The sequence below is a fragment of the Taudactylus pleione genome, unplaced genomic scaffold (assembly GCF_031769625.1).
Source record: "Taudactylus pleione unplaced genomic scaffold, aTauple2 ptg000309l, whole genome shotgun sequence".
Taxonomy (NCBI): domain Eukaryota; kingdom Metazoa; phylum Chordata; class Amphibia; order Anura; family Myobatrachidae; genus Taudactylus; species Taudactylus pleione.
Window position 1 is genome coordinate 7,370,121 of NW_028284710.1, and position 17,492 is coordinate 7,387,612.

The 17,492-nt window shown below is 41.4% G+C and overlaps 1 protein-coding gene across 2 annotated transcripts in view; it reads left to right on the forward strand.

Moving 5' to 3' along the window:
- Positions 1-17,492, forward strand: part of COL15A1 (collagen type XV alpha 1 chain) — a 432,564-nt gene that overhangs the window by 365,742 nt on the left and 49,330 nt on the right. For both annotated transcript variants that reach the window (XM_088442332.1, XM_088442333.1), the window contains 3 exons: positions 1,363-1,406; positions 7,462-7,545; positions 14,038-14,173. In XM_088442332.1, the coding sequence (XP_088298458.1) occupies positions 1,363-1,406; positions 7,462-7,545; positions 14,038-14,173 (264 nt within the window). The remainder of the gene's footprint in view (positions 1-1,362; positions 1,407-7,461; positions 7,546-14,037; positions 14,174-17,492) is intronic.

The following is a 17,492-nucleotide window of genomic DNA, read 5'->3' on the forward strand; positions in this document are numbered from 1 at the left end:
TGTCCTGGCAAACATCATGTGCATCATGGACCAGTTTTAGAAAATAAATTTGAGAGGGTGCGAATGGAAGAGGAACCCAGTTTTTGGAAATATGCGCGATTTGTACTGTAGTTCCACTATGACGTCTTATTTTTACCAATAGTCAGTGCGCTTATATGCAATAAAAACAGTGGAGCACATGTATGCCCTTCATTATATAATGTGTACTTAGATTATTAAGAGGCCTATGTATAAATAATTGCAAACTGCCGTGATTAGTAAGGTTCTGTATTGCGGTGGATATTTTTAATGATAATATCCCGCTATGTACCAAGGGAAACTCGCAAGGACAGCTGTTGTGGTAAAACTGATTATAAAACTGGCATAAATATTTTACTGATATCTACACAGTAACATTATTATACTGTAGAGAAGATATCCAGGGTGAGATGTATCAAACCGTAGCATACCTGCACTTAGTAACACCGTATGCTCTCCCTATTAGAGCTGACTTTTGCTGTGTTTATGACCCGGGAGCCCCTCTGAGCATGTGCGAGCCGTGGAGTATCCTGGGAGGGATCCTATTGGATCCTTCTTGGGGTAAGCGCTGAAAAGAAGTCCATAGGCTTTTATTAGGCAATGACATCTATAGATTGCGATGCCTATTGGGTCCAAGCTCCGGAAAGTGGTGCACATGGAAAATGCGGTCAAATTTTCGAAGACATCATTTTCTGAGGTCTGACCGCATATATAGTAGAGATGTGCGGGTTCGGTTTTACTCGGTTTTACTCAGATTTACTCGGATATGTTCGGATCTCAAAACTGCATTTTATTGGTTATCGGCTTTCACGTGTTTTGGATAGCCAATTAAATTATTCCGAACTAATCTGAACTTGCGATAATTTTGGCGAAAAGAACCGAGTAAATCCGAGTAAAACCGAACCCGCTCATCTCTAATTTTTAGTGTCAATGCATCCTGCCCCTAGTGTTACTGACAAGCACTTTTATGCAGGGCTATTTTGCTGACAAAATAGGTTCAGGAACTGTGGGTGGAGCTACTGTGGGTGTTTCTATCAATGATGTTTCCTTCTTCCAGCATAATCATTTACAGTAATGGGTATATCATTGTTACAATGCTTAAAATCAAGGTGCAGCTATGTGACCATATACTGACAAATGGCTGCAAAACAATTGCTGACTAAGGAAACAATTTATAGTAGTTTATTATATGTTTTTTTTTATGAATAATGAAGTGGTGACCTCAGAACTTACTGTCTGTACAGATTTTATTTTCACAGATTTGTACTTTTAAAATGATTTGAGTATTGTAAATTACTAAATGAATACATTTGTTACAGCAATAACATACTGAATTTATTTCAGATTTTCCAGTGAGTTCCCAGTACTTGAACCATTATCTTATCAAGGTAATTTTAGTTAAAAATCAGTACTATAGTGTTGAGTATTGTATCGTAATGATAAATAATTTTACATACAAAGTTTCAAAAATAATCCAATATACCTGCTATAGTGAAGCAAAGATTGCTCATTTTATACTAATTTTTGTGCAATAACTGAAATTAATTGAATTGACGTTCTAAAAGGATAATAATTACAGACTGTACAACAAAAACCTTGTCAGAGATGACTTTTTATGTATTAGGGGCAACAAAAACAGGGTTCCAAACTTGTCTCTCCACGCTTTACCTCCTCTCATACATCTCTTGTGCCACTACCTGCTTCCAGAATTAACTACTACAAATGAGTCTTCTAATCTTTATATGCACACTGAGGGCCTAAATCAGAGATGGACAGTAATGCGATCGCAGCTGCCATTTTCTACGCAAAGCATCTGCAAAAATATGTTAATGGTTGCATAGATCATCTGAGCATATGGACGCCCACTGTAGCCTCCTCATCTGCGTACGACGTTTCTTACCTGCAAAAATATCTGTAACACGATGCACATCGAGCAGCCAACTTGCCCTTGCGGAAGGTCTGACCTGCCGCAGACTCAACAGCTCTGCTGACATGAATAGGGCTGCTGCGTATGAGATTGCAAAGGCAAATTTGGCAAATTTATGCACGCTCATGTTAACGCGTTTAAAAGGTCAGACACGCCTGCATTTTTTTTACCACCTCCCTGTTACCACCCCCTGCATATGTGATCTTCATTGTGTTTTCGTACGCAGCGCAGCTGCAAAAATATGCTAATGTTTGCAAAGATCGCTCGAGCATAAAGATGCTGACTGCTGCCTTCTTACCTGCGCACAACAACGCATGCCTGCAGAAATATAGGTAACATTAACGCACATCGAGCAGCCATCTTGCCCTTGTGGCACTTCTGACCAGTCGCAGACTCGGCATCTCTCCTCACATGTAGAGGACTCTCATTCTGCGTATGCAATCACAGTGGCTAATTTATATATGCCCATAATATGGTGTTCACACGGACACACCTGTGTTTTTCTGATCACCCTCGTTACCTCCCCCAAACTCTGACAACCTGTCACTTACTTTGCAATGTATTCCTAAATCGCAATGCGATCGCTGCACACATGCTGTGTGGCTTATAAGCATGCTTAATGACAAACAATCACTCGATCTGCATACGTAATTGCCATTGCGTCCATCTCTGAATCATGCCCTGTATATGCAACCCACCTCATTATCAGAGACTACCTTAAACCCACCCATCCAACTCACATCTTTGCAAATGTTCCAAACTCCTCTTTATTCCCCATGTTCTCTTCTTGGCTCAGCTGTAACCCTTTAGTTACTAGATTGTAAATTCTCACATGACCAGAGACCTCGTTTCCTGTTTGACATGTGCATATATTTTGCCTATTTTCTATGCTCTGTTTTCCCCATGCTGTTGAGCAGTGTGGTACCTTTGAAAGCAACCATGGATAAATAAATGGTACCCTAGTGTTCCAGACACCAGCTGCTCTGTACTTTCAATTGCAGAGGGAGGCTGATTCAAGCACAATGCACTCCTTCCAACAGTCAAAGTACAGTAGCATGGTGACTGACAGGATTACAGGAGTAAGCACATCTCACCATGTCGCCGTGTCAGTCACTTCGCTGCAGTAGTGAGAAGCCATTAGGGAAGATTGTGTAGTGACTGGAGCATTAGAGAAGATTGAGCAGTAAAGTGGCGCCATAAGCTGCTGGAGGGAATAGAATGCTGTTCTACCCTGAGGTCAGACACCGATATATTTTTCTTATTCTAGCCCGAGGCTGGTTAGTCTTTTGGGGGGGGAACCTATTTTAACCATTTACAGAAATAAACATACACAAATGACAATGATTTGTGTATGTTTCTGACCATCTCGCAGCTCAGGGGGTTGACAGTTTGAAAAGTGATTTTGACAGAGAGTTTGCTCCTATCTCACCCGAGCTTGTCATCCAGATTTTTGGTAAATTTGAGAGATGTATGTTTTAGGTGAAAAGTACTTCCGATTTGTCCTGATGGTGATTGGATTCGAGATTGCTAACTCACCCGAGTTTTATGAGTAAGATGAGAGAAATCTCTCTCTAACTCACCCGACTTTTGCCTTTAGTAAATTTGCAAGCAGGAAAAAAATGAATAAATCACCCAAGATGATCAACTCGACCTATCTCGAATCTTAGTAAATTTCCCCCTAAATGTTTTTGGTATACTTGGGTTTCTGTTTATGTATTTTTTATTTTATAATGAGTGAAAAAAGTTACCAGCTTGTTATGTGAGAGCATTCTGTCACAGGTTGCTGCATGGAGAAAGAGTTGGGGAAGACCAGGTTTAGGGATTCATAGTAATGTCTGGTTATTGTAACTTTAATTGAACATGAGACAGATACAGTAACTTTAAGTAAGTGTATAAAGTTATGTTTCTGACTCTCTCATAAATGAGGTATGTTATAACATGGTGATGTGAAATATACTGTAGTATTGTATTTGACACTTGATGTCAGAGAGTAACAAAAATAAAAATATACTTTCTGTCATCTGTCTACAGTACATTAAAATGTGAAACAATACATACATAATAGTTATAATATACAGCAAAGAGAGGCCTCAATAACGACTAACTTGTAACTGCATAGATGTATGCGAGCAATGCCTAGGAGGCAGTACCGGGCCAGGCCCGTAGATAGTAATGATGGGCTTGGGTTATGGGGGGAGGTTTGGGGAAACAATGGAGGCATGCCCTCTAAAAATGAATAGAAACTACTATGCGGCGGTGCAGGCTGAGGAGGGGGGCATTCTTCCCCTGCATATCTAGCCAAGACCCCTGTCTTGAAAAGACACGCGCCAAGGTAATGATCCTCCCTCTCGACACCAATGACTGTTGCTCCCCTGTGGCACCAGCATTTGACGTGCGGGGCCTGGAAAGGCACCCATAATCCTAGAGAGCTGTCTTTAGCATCATTAGCACACTCTGGTTGCCACGGCAGAGTCACCTGGTTCATTCTTAGGACGCTCTGCTCCTTCCTTATCCCTACAGAACCAACCCCTTGTTGTGACATCAGAATGGGACCCGTGTGCAGAATCCATGAAGGCCCCCTTATCCCCCAGGTGCAGTAGACTCTGGCATTGTGTCTACTGTGCATGTGCAGATCTCCGGGAACATGGCGCCTGCTCCATGTTTCCGGTGACTTATCCGTATGTGCAAATCTCTGGAAAAATGTCCACTGACCCATTTTCCTGGTGATTTCTGCTTTCAATGCAGCTTCATCTAAGAGCTCAACTAAGAAGTAAGAGAGGTAAGTATTAAGCATGGATGCAGGATGTGCGGTGTGGCCCCCCTTGGACCCAGGGGCCTATGCACTGCACACCCTGCACCCATTATAGATACGCCAATGGCCAATGTGTCACAAGTTAGGGGAAGGGGGAGGCACAGTGCAGAGAATTACCCTGCAACGACCCTGCCTAATAAGTTGACAACCGTGTATGTGATGGTACAGTAATATGTCAACAAATATGCGTGTGTGAATAAGGCAATATATTTATATATAAACGAACATGAAGACATCTGAGATACAATGGCAAACATTAAGCTAGTAGCAATCTCTGCATATAAATACTACCAGAATAGGACAATAAATGGTTGCCATACAAAAGTAATTTGTTCACAGAATCAAGGAAAAATTGCGACCACAAAAAAATATTTGGAGCAGAAAGCGACTGAACTGTAATGTTTCAATAGGATCTCCTGGCTTTCTTAAGGGAAAAAGTCCTGTCCATTATCACAATTCTGGCAGATTTGTTTTTGCCCCTAACATCTTATCTTGTGGGACCCTTTCTTGTTTTCCTCCTGTTGACAAAAATCACCTTAATTCAACCTTTTATCTGAGAACATCATGAACTTTGGATACAATAGGGCTGATTCTGAGTTGGATGCTGCCACTTCCAAGTCTGCATCTATTGGCGGTTGCCCATCTTCAACTTTATGCAAATGCTGCAACAAATCCCTTTGCAGTTGCTGTGCGTCTGAATGTGCAACGACCGAGATGCCCACTTACAACATCCATAGACGCTGCAGCACCGATTATTGCATGGCTTAGACTCACCATCAGTAGCACCATCAAAACTCATCAACTCTCCGACAGGTGCAGTTTCACCATCCAAGTTTGGCATCATATGTGAGTGGTTGAGTGGCTCTGTATGCGACCACTTTCGCCAACAAGCCCACAACACTGCCATAACCCTTCCATAATATGGACCACCGTGTGCCCTCTAAAGCTCCTCCCTGTCACCGCCAAGGAACGCAAAATACATTTTCAAGACATTTCTGAGCCAGTGCCTCTCTACGCAATTCCAACTACGTTTGCACACTATTATTATTATTACATTTTATTTATAGGGCGCCACAAGTGGTCCACAGCACCGTACATACAGTAAAGGGTACACAGAACATTACATTACAATACAGTAACCAAAATATAAACAGAACACAAGTAACTATAAGTAACACAATTCTCCATACACAGTACAGCTGGGAAGGTGAAGGCTGTCATAGAAGTGCTAGAGAAGAAGGCTGTGAGACAGTGGGGAGGAGGACCCTGCTCCTAGGAGCTTACAATCTAGGGGAGAGTAAAAAAAAAGGGTTTGCATGGCTAGAGAAATTACGGACGGCTGACTAGTGATATATATGAATCACAGTATTGATGTGCATGCATGTTTAGGATGCATGCAAACATGTATGCTTAGAAAACATAACAAGGGAATTACCACCTTTCAGTATGTACACAGCCATATGTGTGTTATAACAACAGTAACTATATGGATCGAGTTTGTTCACTTTAATAATTAATACACTATCATAAGGATTTCTAGCTCTCTTTTACAAGTAGCAGTGCACGATATATTAATTACACCTGTATACAAATATTGAACTGAATCGTGTGAGATTAAACACGTGGGGCATATCAATAAGTGTTGTGGATCGGATAAAATTACAGGAAACATAAAGAAATATACCTATAAAGGTTTTATAATATGTCCTTTCCAACACACAAATAAGTCCCTAAAATAGGAATTTTAGACAATTGCTAACAGAAGATTTGGACATAACCTTTCTAGACAAACTAATAAATTTTAATCCTGTGGACAATACCCTTGAATATATAACTATAAATGAAATGAACGCTAGACTGCAAAGATGTACTAATAGCCTGTTACAATGTATATAAACTTTGGACCTGAGCAACAGTGAAGCAATAATTAGCTTACATTGTTGCAGCTGCTCTTTCTAACCAAGAATAGATCATTTGTTGTTACACAAGACACCTATTGTGTTGATATAACATACAATAGTTTAATTAGATATCACAAATATATCTTTATATAATAGGTGAACGCATAGAATTGTATACACACAATTATATGCTCTAACAAATTGTTACATAAATAAAATATAAGAGCCAACAATACTATTCCACTGTGACTCAGTGAAACGAACCAACTAATTTTAAACACTTTTTCCTACTATAAAAACTTCTTGTCTTGTTTTTATTTTAAAAGAAAAAGCAAAATACAAATACTATTAAATGTGTTTTTTAGATATGAAATAAAGGTTATGTTTTATTCGTCTAGTTATTATCAATTTCTGAGTGTCTTTGTGTGCACCTGAATAGTGTCACACTGTTTTTTCTTTGATGTGATATTAAATCTAGGGGAGAGACGAACAGATGACATGAGGCATGAGTGTGTAGAGGGGGACCTGAGGGTAGGAAGTAAAAAAGGTATAGATGGCTGAGGTGGGAGGGACAGAGACCTGGTAACATGGATATGTGGTGGAATGCATGGATGCATGAGCAGGGTGACACAGAAGCATGCGTAGAAGAAAATCCGCTCCACTGCATCTGACATCAGCTGTGCATTCGACTCAGAATCTGATTTTATATTTTAAAATGCCAAATACTGTATATCCATCCACCTCAAAACTGAGAAAGTACTTATATATGTTGTATATGTACACTCATTATTTTAATTTCCCAGGGGGAAAAAGGGGAAAAGGGTGATTCCAGCAATGGTTATTTCATGCACCCACCACTTGGATCCTCAGGTAGACCGGGAGAACGGGTGAGTAAAGCTTTTACAAGAAAGTGTCGTAAATTCATTGTATCCAACTATTACCATATTTGTTCACTTACTCTAACATTCATAATCATTATTATATAGGAATAATAATTGGTTTCTAGCATGGATCATTAGAAATGATAATGATAATTATTGTAGATTAAATCTATTATATTAGGGGTGCACAACATTTTTTTGGTGCAAGGGCTATTTTGGGAGATTGTTGTCATGTGTAGGGGTCACAATAAAATTAACTTAGTGGGGTAAATATACTAAAGTGAAAGTTTTTAGAACTGAGTTTTAGAAGAGATGTTGCCCATAGCAAATAATCAGATTCTATTTAACATTTAACTAGCACCATCTAGAAGATAATAGCTAGAAACTGATTGGTTGCTATGGGCAACATCTCTTCTAAAACTCACTTCTAAAAACTCTCACTTTAGTAAATTTACCCCAGTGTGTCTGTCTGTCTGTTTGTCCTTTATTCACGGCCAGAGTTTTGAACCTAGCTCTACCAAATTTGGCATGGCAGTGTAGTTTGACCAGGATTAGGGTTTTGCCTAGGTTTTAACTTCATCAAGGTCACACACTGTCACACAATCCATAAAAATGGGGACCCTCTTAAATTACATGTGTTCATTATGCCATTCTGTAGTAGTGCCCCATATACATTTTGCCACACAGTAATGCTCCTTACACTATAGAGTAATGTCCCTTACACATTAAACCACACACTAATGCCCTTTACGGATTATGCCCCATATAACACATTATTCTACACAATAGTAGTGTCCCTTACATATTATCTTTACACATAATTCCCCCCCAGCAACTCACCTACCCCTGTACCGTTTCATTGCAGCAGCCTCTCCCCTCCCCCTGTGTGCCTTCAGCAGTCAGCAGGTGTGGATTTGGTGCCGGACAGCCAGATTATTACAGCTGGCGCACCGGCAAACAGCAGCAGAAATGACAGACAGCGCCGGTGCAATTTGAATCTGGCTACGCTCACAAGCCAATCGGGGTTTGCGGACCAGCAGCTAGTCAGGAGTTGCCACTGCTGATTGGCTGCAAGTCAGCAAACTCTCATTGCCTGGCGACCGGCAAAGCGTGTTAGCATGGACAGGTCACACACTGGGCATGGTCATGTTATATGGGCACCACCTTGCCCTTTGGTCTAATGGAATGAACCTAAAATATTTATTTCCCTGCACCCCTTTTCAGCTTTGCATTCAGTTCTTCAGTTCTGCACAAGGGTTCTTGCCCCTCTCACACAATCCTAGTTATGGCCGAAATTCCAAGTTCAGTCTAACCATTATAACCCTAACTGCAGCCTAACCGAAATCCTAACTGCATCCTAACCATAACCCTAACTGCAGCCTACCCATAATGCTAACTGCAGCCTACCCATAATGCTAACTGCATCCTAACCATAATCCTAACTACATTTTAACCATAACCCTAACTGCATCCTAACCATAATCCTAACCGTAATCCTAAAACTAACAGCATCCTAACCGTAACCCTAACTGCAGCCTAACTGTTACCCTAACTGCATTCTAACTGTAATCCTAACTGCAGCCTAACTGTAATCCCAACTGCATCCTAACCGTAATCCCAACTGCAGCCTAACCGTAACCCTAACTGCAGCCTAACCGTAATCCTAACTGCATCCTAACCGTAATCCTAACTGCATTTTAACCATAATCATATAACTAACTTCAGCCTAACTGTAATCCTGACTGCATCCTAACCGTAATCCTAAAACTAATTGCAGCCTAACCCTAATTGCAGCCTAACCGTAATCCTAACTGTATCCTAACTGTAATCCTGAAACTAATTGCAGCCTAACTGTAACTGCAGCCTAACCATAATCCTAACTGTATCCTAACCGTAATCCTAAAACTAATTGCAGCCTAACCGTAATCGCAACCTAACCGTAATCCTAACTCTATCCTAAACTGTAATCCTGAAACTAATTGCAGCCTAACCCTAATTGCATCCTAAACCTAATCCTAACACTAATAGCAGCCTAAACCTAACCCCAATTTCATAAATCAATATGTTCATGATGTCGACATTCATAATGTCAACATTATGAACATGTTGACATACTGCAGAACATCTCTACACCCTGAGCCTGTCAACATTACAGCATCGACATTTTGAATATTGACACTCTGAATGTCAATATTCTGACTATCTACCTGTATGAAATGGCCTTGTAGATCTCATGCAGGTAATGGGTTGTGCATCTATGTAGATTGATACTCTGGTATTTGTATTTTCCTTTCTTTAAAGGACAATGGGCCTGATTCAGAGCCGTTCGCTATTTGCGGTCGTTCGTTCAAAAACAAGGGGTGGCTATTCAAATGATCCGTTCGCAAATTGCAGTCTGTTCACACCTCTAAGTCTGAACGAGCGAGCAAAACATACGCTCGTTTATTTGTTAAAAACGCCCCCTGGCCACTCGCACCATACGTCATGTCCGCTATTTATTAGATTAATCGAGTACATCGACCAGCGTATGAACTGCTCGCTATTCTTGTGGTTGGTGTTTGCTACCACAAATTTGCGAGCAGTTCTGCCTATAAAATAACCCAGTGACGTGGTCAATGACGCTGCTGTATTAATTATGCACACCCATAATACGCCCGTTTTGACCTTTAAGCACGCCTGTGTTCGGATCTCCACTCCCCATTTTCAAGCACCTTCCCCTGTTACCACCCACATACGCCTCATTCTGTCACTCAAAATAGCAGGCACTCGCTATATAGCGTACAAACGATTTTTGGCCGCACTGACTGGTTCGCGCATGCGTACTAAAAACCGTACGCATGCGCAGATGTGCAAACATCGCTCGGAACGAGCGTACTGCCGCTAACGAGCGGCTCTGAATGAGGGCCAATGCTTTAATTATAAAAACTCAAAATACAGGTGAACTTAAGGAATTGCAGTTCTGATCAGAAAATCAAATTTTAAAGGATTCACGTTTTTAGTATTCTGTAGATCCGGCCCGGGACTCTTAGATATGATGGATGTGCATAGGAAACGTGGAGGTTTGATAATACATTGGCTCATGAGTTCTAACAGGAGTATAGGTACACTAATGACAATGTAGGAACCACGAACCTGTGATATGCATGGATACTGGACTGGAACCGGAGGGAACAGACCAAGCCCATTGGGCGACCCCTCACCTATTGACCTGCGAAGGCCAGCAAGACCAAGGATACACTCCAGGGACAAAGGTGACCTCCGGAACTCAGAACAATATATTACTGGTAGATTGGAACTCAAAACTCAGGCCAGGAATCGGAGTCTTATGTAGTCAGAGAACAGAAACCCTGGTACTGCTCTGATGCAAGACCTAAAACTGGAACGCAGTGAGGAACTCAGAACTGTGAGTCAGGATACGTAATACAGCTACTGGACACCTCAGTGTACAGACTGTATACTGCACAGTGAACCCTAGCCCTGGAACAAGCACCCTTCTCGGAACTAGCCCAAGACTATAGCATACAGCACAGGGAAACCAATATAATAGTCAGGACAATAGTGTAACTTTATAACTTAAAGTGAACTACCAAGCAAAGAGTAATACTGAGTACAGATAACTTGCATGCACTGTTCCTGCGGCACAGACATAGATCGTGGTCCACAGAGATGACACTAGTGGCAGATGGAATGAACTGCAACTTCACCACCCGCCTCAGTAACGAAGTAGGAAGGCAGATTTGTAGACAGCATGGAAGCTGCAGCGCTGACAGGTAATGATGATACACAGCGACAAATGGAATGCAGATAACGAATACACACACCGACTCAGTAATGGTGCAGGAGAGTAAGTCTGTATGCAGCATGGAAGCTGCAGTGCTGACAGATGACGATTACAGTGGCAGATGCAATGCAGGTAATGGCTACAGGAAGCAGCACTAATAGCTGAGGATGGTAAATAGCGAGTAGTCCACGAGGTAGCAATGGAAGCCACAGGAGACACGATACCAGAACACAGGGAGTGAACCTGGAGCCTAGAACTATCCTGGGAAGGAACATGTTGTTCAGGCAATGGGTTACTTTCAGGGGCCGGCTTAAATAGGGAGTGGTAAATGGCCATTGGCCTGACTGACCAGGTGAGCACACAGGTGCATCAGGTAATCACAGGGGGGCATCTCTGCAATGTCTTGAAATAAAAGAATATTTCAGTTTGTAAGGGATGCTAAGACCCAGATTCGTGACTAAAGGATTTAATAGGGTCATGCATTACTTTGTGCCGGTCAGTGAATTAAATATTCGGACTTAGCAAAGAGTGAAAATAGTTTTTAACGATCAGTACAACAGTCTGTTTAGAAAATAATGCTAAAAGTTAATTAAAATAAAGGAAATGGTTTATGTATCTGTGCTTTTAGTTAATATATATATATATATATGCTGACAGTTATAAGGATTTATTGAAAATAAACAATAAAAATGTAAGGTTTCTCAGTGGCAGTGGGCAATATTGTACGTCTGGTGTTCTAGAAAATGTCTATAAAGTCACATTTAAAGCCAATCAAGATGTAACTTTTTATTAGTAATACTAATAACTAACTTGTGGCTAGTTAGCCAGGTGCAAAGTTATGAAGGCAGCTGTAAAAGATTGTAAGGAGAAACCTTTCCATCAGCTTCAATTAATGTAAAAGGTAGTGTCACACTCTATATTGGGACACTATGGGGTCAACTCAATTAGTTGCGAGTTAGTGAAAGTGAACTTGCATTATCAAACTTGCATACACCGTATAAATGCGAGCACCCAAGAAATGCAAGCTCCAATTAGAAATACCAATTTGTGGAATTCACTGCAAGGTCGCATTACTTTTGTACAAAATGGGAGAAATGCATGTAAAAGTGGGGAAAACAGTGGCAACTGAGGTAGCAGGACCATATCGAAGGCTTTTAGTGGCCATAAGGAAGGTACTGGAGTTTCTTAGAAAGTGTCATATGGCTGATTTTTTTAAATTGTTTTATTAATTGATGGGAAAAAAAATCGTTTTTTATCAAATAAAATTCCAGCATTTTGGGGTACAGAAATATGTATGTAAATTGCTTTTACTGTGTTTTATACAAGTTTGTAAAATGTTTGAAAAAAAACACTTGTTACTCCCATCTGCAAGTTCAGACAGAGGAGGAAAGCTATACGTGGGACGGGAGAGAGAAGGCAAAGGGTGGGTCTGAAAAAGAACGCAGCTGATTGGTGTCTGGTCCCATGGGAGGGACCAGACACCAGGAAACAACACAGCAGCACTAGCATTTAGCTGCCCATGACGAAGACGTGATCACGGCGGGCTTGTGGCCGCTGTCACAGTCCAAGTCTCCCAGTGGCAATGGTGGAGCACATTTCATCCTGCCCCCCAGGCCAGCCCGGTGCTCTGGCAGTAAAATCAGTGTAGTGAGTATGCCGGGACATTGCGTATGTGCGTCCCGGCTCCCGTCACAGTCACACTGAAGGCAGCAGTATGCCAGGGGTGGTGATTGCCCCAATCGCCCCCCCCCCCTGGATCCACCACTGCACACACATGAGATAAGCGCAGCACTTTGATGTTATTATTTTACCTTTTGATTAGGTTGGTCCCCTATAAGTGCAGCTGTTGTCTAAAGCATAGTACATTTCTCATGTGATCCTCAGTGCGCGAATATTATATTCTTGAGATGTACATATGACATGTCTGCAATGATTGGACCCTTTTCAGCTGTAAATTGTGGGTTAGGGGTGTATTTATAAAAACTTATTAGAGAGTTAAAATGGTGAGAGGTAAAGTACCAAAAAATCAACTCCTGTCATTTTTCAAACACAGCCAGTAAAAAAAAGTTAGAAGCTGATTGGTTAGTTCTTTACCTCTCACAGGTTTCTCTTTCTCCAAGCTTTGCTAACTACCTATGTTTGTGTGAGAAATTACTACTTTCCTTAAAGTGTAATGGATGCGTTAAATATGTATAAGTGTATATAAGAAGTAATAAACAATAAAATTCTACAATACTTTGAAAATAGTTTATATAAATTAATAATGAAAGTAAATTATTTCAATAGCTATATGGTACAGTAATAGCACAAAAAAAGAAATACAGTATTTATAGGGCCGATTAGATAGATAGAGAGAGATAGATAGATAGATAGATAGATAGATAGATAGATAGATAGATAGATAGATAGGATATAAAGTTAACTTTCATTAGTGTTAAGAGGTGCTTGAAAATATATCATAGCAAAAACATCTATTACTTATATAAGAAATCATACACATGAGATACAGACTTCATAACAACATACATGTGTAAAAGGAGGCCGCACACACCAATTAACATTTGTCATTAATCATTGCGGTCACTTTATTATGTATTTATGTTTGGATATACGTTATCTGTGTTGAATAAAGCCATGCATTATGTTTCCTTATACTTAACCTAATATACTGTAATAGTTTTAAATTTGATTTCCTAATTTATGCACTGTTTCTGTAGGGCCCAAAAGGAGATTCTGTTGTTGGTCCACCAGGTCCACCTGGAGTGCCTGGACTTCCAGGACCTCCTGGGTATGGTATAATGGGCCCACCGGGGCCGCCTGGGCCGCCTGGTCCACCATCGATATTTGGCTCAGGTTTGTCATCTGTAACTTAGCTTAATTAAATGCATATTTTATAAGTAATGTGTTAAATGTCAAAGTGCATCTCCAGGATACTCTCAAATTGATTGTAGTATAAATAGCTTAAAAGTAGGAGTGGAAATAATTTTGTTCATCCTCAATTGACTTCAGGTTTTGGAAAATATTGAATATAATAACTTCATAAGATATAAGGGAAAACAATTCTACCACACACAGCTCTGACACTTGAATCTGCTAGTTTTTCTTTAGAAGGCATATAATTACAAATGTTCTCACATTTATTTCTATTTTATGTTTCCCATGTGAGGTAATACTTATTATATTATACATAATCTCAGATGCTGATTGGTGGGAGTGGGGATTGCTTGGGCTTGTATTGTTCTTACAACTCAGTGCTATAGGGCTTTATTTAGTGAGGAATTTTAAATAAAAAGTTAGCTGACACTAAGGGGGGAATTCAACTAGCCCTGAAACCGTCAGTTTTCGTGTATTTTTATTTCACCTGCCTGATGCAGGTGTAGGGGCCCCTGGGCCCCTACACACGGAGGGGCCCCCACACAGGGTTGGTGTGACCCTGCCAAGAACTAGTGTCCAGTGGCACCTGTTCCCAGATTGAGGCTCACTGCCGCGGCTCTGTGTTACTGTTTACTGTATGCAGCAGCACGGTCAGTGCTGCTGCATAAAGCGCAGAGCGGCTCCGACTCTCGAGTCCCCTCATCGACGTCAAGTGACACATTACGTCTATGACGCTGTTGACAGTGATGAGGGGACTAGGGAGCAGATCTGCCAGGAGGTCACGAGATAGATATATATATATATATATATATATATATATATATACACTAGGGGTGTGCACCGGCCACTTTGTTTTGTGGTTTTGTTTTGGATCTGGCTCTTTCTTCGTGATTTGGATCTGGATTGGTTTTGCCAAAACCACCCTTCCGTGTTTTGGGTTCTGGCTTTTGTGTTTTGGATCTGTATTTTTTTTTTAAAAAGCATAAAAACAGCTAAAATCACAGAATTTGTGGGTTTTTCTGCTCCTATGCTATTATTAACCTCAATAACATTAATTTCCACTCATTTCCAGTCTATTCTGAACACCTTACACCTCACAATAGTGTTTTTATGTCCAAAAGGTTGCACCGAGGTAGCTGGATGACTATGATAAGCGATACTAGCGGGCGGCACAAACACGTGGCCCATCTAAGAGTGAAACTGCAGTGGCAGACAGGATGGCAGTTTCAAAAACTAGGCCCCAAACAGCACATAATGCAAAGAAAAAGAGGTGCAAGATGGATTTGTCCTTGGGTGTTATGTTGTATAAACAGGACATGCACACTTTAACAAACCAATAATTTCAGCGCCAGGGTCTGCCACACGACTGTGGCTGAAATCATTGGTTCGTTTGGGCCCCCACAAAACAAGCTGGCAATTAATCTATCCCTGCACAAACTGGCTCTACGGAAGCAAGATGTCGTCCTCATCCTCCTCATCCACCGATTCTTCACCCTCTTCAGTGTTGTGTACATCCTCATCCTCACAGAGTATTAATTCGTCCCCACTGGACTCCACCACCACAGGTCCCTCTGTACATTCTGGAGGCTGGTCTCCCTGGAAGAGATGATAATTCATTTTTATAAACATCATCTTCTCCACATTTTGTGGAAGCAACCCCTACGCCTTTCACTGACAAGGTTCCCGGCTGCACTAAACACTCTTTCGGAGTACACACTGGAGGAGGGGCAACTCAGGTAAAATAGGGCCACTTTGTACAGGGGCCTCCAAATTGCCTCTTCTTCCTGCCAGTACAGGTATGGACTGTCTGACATCCCTACTTGGATGCTGTCATCCTCCACCATTCTGTCAGTGGTGACAGTATCATATGCAGTGACAGTAGACATGTCAGAAATTGTTGGCACGTCCTTCAGTCCGGACCAGATGTCCAAACTGGCCCTTGACTTATGACACAGGTGCATGCTTGGCGCTGCTGCTGTGTTGATGCACGTGCGGCTACTGCGCACACATTTCGCACACAAACACAGAAAAAAAAAATTGTTTATTTTTTGTGGAGTGCACTTTGGGGGTTATACCACCCTTTAACAGACTTATGGGACACAGGTGCACGCTTGGCGCTGCTCCTTTGTTGATGCACGTACAGTGCACACAATTCACAAACACAGAAGAAAATGTTTTATTTTTGTTGGAGTGCACTTTGGGGGTTACACCACCCTTTAACAGACAGACGCATGCTTGGCGCTGCTGCTTTGAGGATGCAGGTGCGGCTACAGCCCACACATTTCACAAAAACAGAAAAAAAAGAATTTTTTATTTTTTGTGGAGCGCACTTTGGGGGTTACACCACCCTTTAACAGACAGATGCACGCTTGGCGCTGCTGCTTTGAGGATGCAGGTGCAGCTACTGCACATACATTTCACACACAAACACAGAAAAAGAGAAGATTATTTTGTTGGAGTGCACTTTGGGGGTTACACCACCCTTTAACAGACAGACGCATGCTTGGCGCTGCTGCTTTGAGGATGCAGGTGCGGCTACAGTCCACACAATTCACAAAGACAGAAAAAATATATTTTTTTTGTTTTTATTGGAGCGCACTTTGGGGGTTACACCACCCTTTAACAGACAGACGCACGCTTGGCGCTGCTGCTTTGAGGATACAGGTGCGGCTACTGCGCATACATTTCACACACAAACAAAAAAAAGATTATTTTATTTTGTTGGAGCGCACTTTGGGGGTTACACCACCCTTTAACAGACAGATGCACGCTTGGTGCTGCTGCTTTGAGGATGCAGGTGCGGCTACAGTCCACACAATTCACAAAGACAGAAAAAAAAGAATTTTTTTGTTTTTATTGGAGCGCACTTTGAGGGTTACACCACCCTTTAACAGACAGACGCACGCTTGGCGCTGCTGCTTTGAGGATACAGGTTCGGCTACTGCGCATACATTTCACACACAAACACAGAAAAAAAGAAGATTATTTTATTTTGTTGGAGCGCACTTTGGGGGTTACACCACCCTTTAACAGACAGACGCACGCTTGGCGCTGCTGCTTTGAGGATGCACGTACAGTGCACACAATTCAGAAACACAGAAGAAAATGTTTTATTTTTGTTGGAGTGCACTTTGGGGGTTACATCACCCTTTAACGGGCAGACGCACACTTGGCGCTGCTGCTTTGAGGATGCACGTACAGTGCACACAAGTCACAAACACAGAAAATATTTTTTTATTTTTGTTGGAGTGCACTTTGGGGGTTACACCACCCTTTAAGAGATGAGCCAGCTGGCCCT